The following is a 5870-nucleotide window of genomic DNA, read 5'->3' on the forward strand; positions in this document are numbered from 1 at the left end:
ACACACCAGAAAGCTATCTGTCGTTGTTTCGCAGGTTTGTCTGTTTGGGCGTCTCGCTCTTTTTTTTTTTTTTTTTTTTTACTGAATTTGAGAAGGGCTCCTTGGGGGGTGGGATTGACAGTGTGTTTTGAGGTGTGTGTATGTATGTAGCTGGCCCTAGGCCTCTGCAGAAAGCTTTTAAAAAACTTACCTTTTGAGCACCAGTGTGCACCCGTCTTCCCCAAGCCCTGGGGAGAACAGTTAAATTGCTCCCCTCATGCTCTGAGACCCGGTGAGAGATGCTGGGAATCCGGTCCCTTTGGCTCCCCAGCACACACTTACTCTAAGGTGCATACACCCCACAACACACTTCCCAGGTGCACTGGGCCTGCTGGCCTCTCCCTGGAGCCCTCCGCACTGCGAGTGGCTTTCAAAGCCACACAGACTTCGGATTTGGGGGATCCTGCCCTGGCACTCTCTAGGTGGGGTTCATTAACCCCCTCACTATGAATGGGTCAAACCATTTGAGGTTCAGCATAAAAGGTGGTGCCAGCGACTGCATCTGGTTTAAAGTGATGCAGGCCTGAGATACCGGGGGAAGCGGGAAGGGGTGGCTTACTGCTCTTCCTTGCTGTCCTTCTAGACTGACCCTCACACAGTCCTTCCATTCTCGGTGCTCAGCTCAGGGCCTGCCACCTCGCCCCTGTCTTCTGGCACCATTACCCATCACATCGGACAGGTGCGCCAGATACCCACGATTTCCTATTTGTTCTTTATCTCTGAGATGGGGGCACAGGGCTGGATCCTCATGGCCCAGCCTGTTTTTAGAACCAAGAAAAGAAGTCCACATCAAACACCTGTAATACCCCAAAACCCTGCAATCTGGGCTCATTAGGGTGTTGATAGCTGGCCCAGGACAGATGATAATCTGAACCCAGAAGCTGGAGCAAAAAAAAAAGGAAGTATATGATTGCGGGGCTTCTAATTCTTACAAAAGAGCCTCTCAAGAAAGCAGAGAACAGAGACCCTCCTGAAGTAAATTCCATGTGTCCCATTATTGATTCCTTTATTCCCCTCTCTCCTCCCGCCTCACCCCCCACCTCCTGCCCTGTTTGTTTTAGTTACGAAATGCTGTGGGCACCTCGGTTGTGACTGCAAAGTAACCTTGAAACACGGCGTCCTGAATGTCAGAGACAAATAGCAGTCTCCCAACCGTCGACTGCAGCTGGCGGGGCCGCGTGCGCCCTGCTCTGGGCGATCGGACAGTGCTCTTGCCCGACAGCCACCTCCCTGCCGGTCGCGGGTGGCTGGGCTCGGAGGAGGCGAAAGCCGCGACGGCCGGACCAGGCGCTCCCCGAACGCCTTCCGGAGCCTCTCTGGGTCTTAACTGTAACAGGGAGGGGCCTCCCAGGAGCAGCGGCAGGCGAGTTCAAGGTGTGTACAGTTTTTCTAAATACGACAGCGCTTTGCAAATTGGCTCTGTCACCGTCTTGTCGTTTTGACAGGAAATGAGCACTGAGAGCGAAGAAACCCGGGATGAGTAAATGCGGCGTTTCTAAGGCTCTGCGGAGGGGCAACCTGGCGCGGAGGCCGGGCGCGCCCTCGGACAGGCGCACCAGGCGCCGGGCGCTAGGGGACCGGGCGGGCGTCAGAGCCTTGGGCCGCTCCCGGGGTGGCTTCCTCCCAGGTCCCTCCTCCCACGGGCACTCCCCGCGCGCGCGGGGGGAAAGGGGGCTGGAGCAGGGAGCCTGCGCGCCCACTCGCCCCGCTCGCCTGGCCTGGTACTGGTGTGGGGCGCGGCGGCTGTGGGGCGGGCGCCGGGCGCCGAGGGGCAGGTGCCGGGCGCCTGCCGAGGCTCCCTCTCACCTAGGTGGGAGCTGATTATTCAAATGGGCTGCCCCGGGTCTGGGGATTGGAGGCCCGCGCCGGCGCGCCGCGCTATATCACCAGCCGCCCACGTCACTGCGGCACTTGTCCGCTCCGCCGTCCACACCTCCTCCTCCTCCTCCTCTCCTCCTCCTCCTCCTCCTCCTCCACCTCCTCCTCCTCTTCTCCTCCTCCCTCTTTCCACCCCCCCACCCGCCCCCGCGCCGCGCGCTTCCCGCCGCCTCCGGGCAGCTCGCACTGCCAACCTCGGCCTCCGCCCAGCAGCCCGCAAGCGCGGCGGCGGCGGCGGCGGGCGGCGGGCGCTCCCTACAGCGGGGCTCGGGTCGGGCCTCCTCCCATCCTTGGCCCCCTCCTCCCGTGGCTGACCCCTCCCGCCCATTCCAACTACCGCCTCCGGCCGGCCAAGGGAGAGAGAGGGAGTGGAACCGGAGAGAGGGAGTGCGAGAGAGGGAGGGAGGGGACCGTGCCTTGGCTGACTTTTTTTTTTTTTTTAAAGAGGGTGGGGGTGGGGGGTGATTGCTGGTCGTTTGTTGTGGCTGTTAAATTTTAAACTGCCATGCACTCGGCTTCCAGTATGCTGGGAGCGGTGAAGATGGAAGGGCACGAGCCGTCCGACTGGAGCAGCTACTATGCCGAGCCGGAGGTAGGCACTCGCCTTTTCCAGGGGGAAGTGGGGTGGTGGCGTTCGCACTGTTCCCCAACCTCAGGACCGCTTCCCTCGCCGGCACCCGCCCCCCACCCCCAGCCACTCTGGGCAGCCGCCTTTTCCACCCTCCTTCGACTCAAATGGGTCTCTTTTTTATACGACACACTGTTAGCCTTGAGATAATATTAACTTTGTGATCAAATATTGACTTGCGGCGCCTCCAAATCCTCTTCGTGGCCGAGCCACGCACTATCCTAACAGAGTTATGTTTGGCAGCGCGCGGCTGGGGAGGGGTGGGAGGTCGGCCGGCGAGGGGGTGGGGAGCTGGAGAGAAGGTGGGTAGGAGTTGGGGGCTGAGGTAGAGGCAGATTCAAAAACTAGGGACAAAGAGAAAGGAAGTTTGTGGCTGCAAAGCCCAGCCGCGTGTAGTTCAGTTCTCGGTCTCCTCGTAGTTCAGTTCTCGGTCTCCTCCCTGCCCCTACACTCAGTGCCTCCAGCTGGCCCCAGACTCTGCGCAGGCACTGGGTTTTGGTTCCCCTGGGGCCAAGGATGGGGTCCCGAGAGAGAGAGAGAGAGAGAGAGAGAGAGAGAGAGAGAGAGAGAAAGGATGAACAGAGAGGACCCTGGGACAATCTCCGCTTGAGGCCGCCGGGGCGCCCTAGGCTGTGACCCACAGGTTGTTCACTAGGGTCGGAGGTGGCATCCGAGGCCGCGGCGCGGACTCGGTGTGCTGGCGTGAGAGTTGGGGAAAGGAGATGCATTTGGGGTGCCTGGCTTAGGGGTACTCCGGGGGACCCTTGCTTTAGAATCCGAGCACGGAACAGAAGGGCTAGGATCCGGCCCCATGCAAACTGCCGCAGCCTGCTTGTCACCTCCTCCAGGGAGAGCCCGGCGCGCTCCGGGTGAAACGGACTTGGTGTCCCGGGCAGCGGGGGGGGCGGGGCAGGAGAGGGAAGGACTCTCCAGAGACCTCCCCGCAGGCGGGGGCCTGGGCTAGCCCGGTGGGTAGGAGGTCAGGGCACGCTCTAGTTTCGGTGCTAACCCTGTGCGCCTCCCTCCCTGGGCTCTGTCCGCAGGGCTACTCCTCCGTGAGCAACATGAACGCCGGCCTGGGGATGAACGGCATGAACACGTACATGAGCATGTCCGCGGCCGCCATGGGCAGCGGCTCCGGCAACATGAGCGCCGGCTCCATGAACATGTCTTCGTACGTGGGCGCGGGCATGAGCCCGTCCCTGGCCGGCATGTCCCCCGGTGCGGGCGCCATGGCGAGCATGGGCGGCTCAGCCGGGGCGGCCGGCGTGGCGGGCATGGGGCCGCACCTGAGTCCCAGCCTCAGCCCTCTCGGGGGACAGGCGGCCGGGGCCATGGGCGGCCTGACCCCCTATGCCAACATGAACTCCATGAGCCCCATGTACGGGCAGGCAGGCCTGAGCCGCGCGCGCGACCCCAAGACGTACCGGCGCAGCTACACGCACGCCAAGCCGCCCTACTCCTACATCTCGCTCATCACCATGGCCATCCAGCAGAGCCCCAACAAGATGCTGACGCTGAGCGAGATCTACCAGTGGATCATGGACCTCTTCCCCTTCTACCGGCAGAACCAGCAGCGCTGGCAGAACTCTATCCGCCACTCGCTGTCTTTCAACGACTGTTTCCTCAAGGTGCCCCGCTCGCCCGACAAGCCCGGCAAGGGCTCCTTCTGGACCCTGCACCCCGACTCGGGCAACATGTTCGAGAACGGGTGCTACTTGCGCCGCCAGAAACGCTTCAAGTGTGAGAAGCAGCTGGCCCTGAAGGAAGCCTCAGGCGCCACGGGCGGTGGCAAGAAGGGGGCCGCGGGGGCCCAGACCTCGCAGGGCCAGCTCGGGGAGGCCCCCGGGCCGGCCTCCGAGACTCCGGCGGGCACTGAGTCGCCCCACTCGAGCGCCTCTCCGTGCCAGGAGCACAAGCGAGGGGCCCTGGGCGAGCTGAAGGGGACGCCGGCCGCGGCCCTGAGCCCCCCGGAGCCGGCGCCGTCGCCGGGGCAGCAGCAGCAGCAGGCGGCGGCCCACCTGCTAGGGCCCCCCCATCACCCAGGCCTGCCGCCCGAGGCCCATCTTAAGCCGGAGCACCACTACGCCTTCAACCACCCCTTCTCCATCAACAACCTCATGTCCTCGGAGCAGCAACACCACCACAGCCACCACCACCACCAGCCCCACAAAATGGACCTCAAGGCCTACGAACAGGTGATGCACTACCCTGGCTACGGTTCCCCAATGCCGGGTAGCCTGGCCATGGGCCCGGTCACGAACAAAGCGGGCCTGGACGCCTCGCCCCTGGCCGCAGACACCTCCTACTACCAGGGAGTGTACTCCCGGCCCATAATGAACTCCTCTTAAGAAGACGGCTGGAGCGGGCTAGCCCGGGACAAGGACAAGAGAGAGGAAGTGGGGCGGAGAGTTTGAGGAAGGGGTGTTAGAGAGATCCAAGGGAGAAGAAATCCATTACATCCCCACCCCCAGGACAGCAGTCTCCCCTCACCTTCGGCAGCTCTCCCTCCCAAACAGAGGGGCCACACTGATATCTGTTATTCTATATAAGGAGGGAAGGCAAAAAGAGAAATAGTCAAAAACAAACAAACAGAAAAGAGGAAGAAAAGAGCAAAAAGCCTCCGGTTTCCACTACTGTGTAGACGCCTGCTTCTTTAAGCATTTGAGAGTTCTGATTTTTTGTTGTTGTCTTTCTCCTCCATTGCTGCTGTTGCAGGGAAGTCTTACTTTATTAAAAAACAAAAAACAACAAAAAAAACAAAAACAAAAAAACCCACAAACTTTTGTGAGTGACTCAGTGTAAAACCATGTAGTTTTAACAGAGAAGCAGAGTTGTACTATTGTTTAAAAAGAAAAAAAAATGTAAGGGTCTGTTGTAAATGACCAAGAAAAGAAAAAAAAAATGCATTCCCATTCTTGACACGGTGAAATCCAGGTCTCGGGTCTGATTAATTTATGGTTTCTGCGTGTTTTATTTATGGCTTATAAATGTGTGTTCTGGCTGAAAGGGCCAGAGTTCCACAAATCTATATTAAAGTGTTATTGCCAGTTTTACCCCTTGAATCTTCAAGATTTTTTTTCCCTTTGCCTGACTTGAAAAATAAACAGGTCCAGAAATTATTTAAAAGTGTGGGGAAGGGGATCCTGGCTGGTTGCAGATTTCATTTTATTTTGGTGAAGGGAGGGCATGATGGTTGTTATTTTAACATTTTATTATTGAAACTGTCAGACATACTGAAGTTGAACAGATTTTACAGAAAACACACGTACCCATTGCCCAGATCCAACAGTTATTGTTTCACTATACTTGTTATATCACATAT

The 5870-nt window shown here is 58.8% G+C and overlaps 1 protein-coding gene across 2 annotated transcripts; it reads left to right on the forward strand.

Annotated features, from left to right (window-relative positions):
* Positions 1-1260: 1260 nt before the first annotated feature.
* On the forward strand, positions 1261-5596 carry FOXA2 (forkhead box A2). 2 transcript variants are annotated; one of them, XM_036069602.2, is made up of 3 exons: positions 1261-1413; positions 2440-2509; positions 3589-5596. In XM_036069602.2, the coding sequence occupies exons 2-3, from the start codon at positions 2441-2443 to the stop codon at positions 4894-4896; spliced, it is 1377 nt and encodes a 458-aa protein (XP_035925495.1). In that variant the 5' UTR covers positions 1261-1413; position 2440; the 3' UTR covers positions 4897-5596. The 2 variants fall into 2 exon arrangements, with proteins under 2 accessions (XP_035925495.1, XP_035925494.1); XM_036069601.2 differs by lacking the exon at positions 1261-1413 and having other exon boundaries at positions 2398-2509.
* The last annotated feature ends 274 nt before the right edge of the window (positions 5597-5870 follow it).

This window comes from Halichoerus grypus, chromosome 10 (genome assembly GCF_964656455.1).
Source record: "Halichoerus grypus chromosome 10, mHalGry1.hap1.1, whole genome shotgun sequence".
Classification (NCBI taxonomy): Eukaryota; Metazoa; Chordata; class Mammalia; order Carnivora; family Phocidae; genus Halichoerus; species Halichoerus grypus.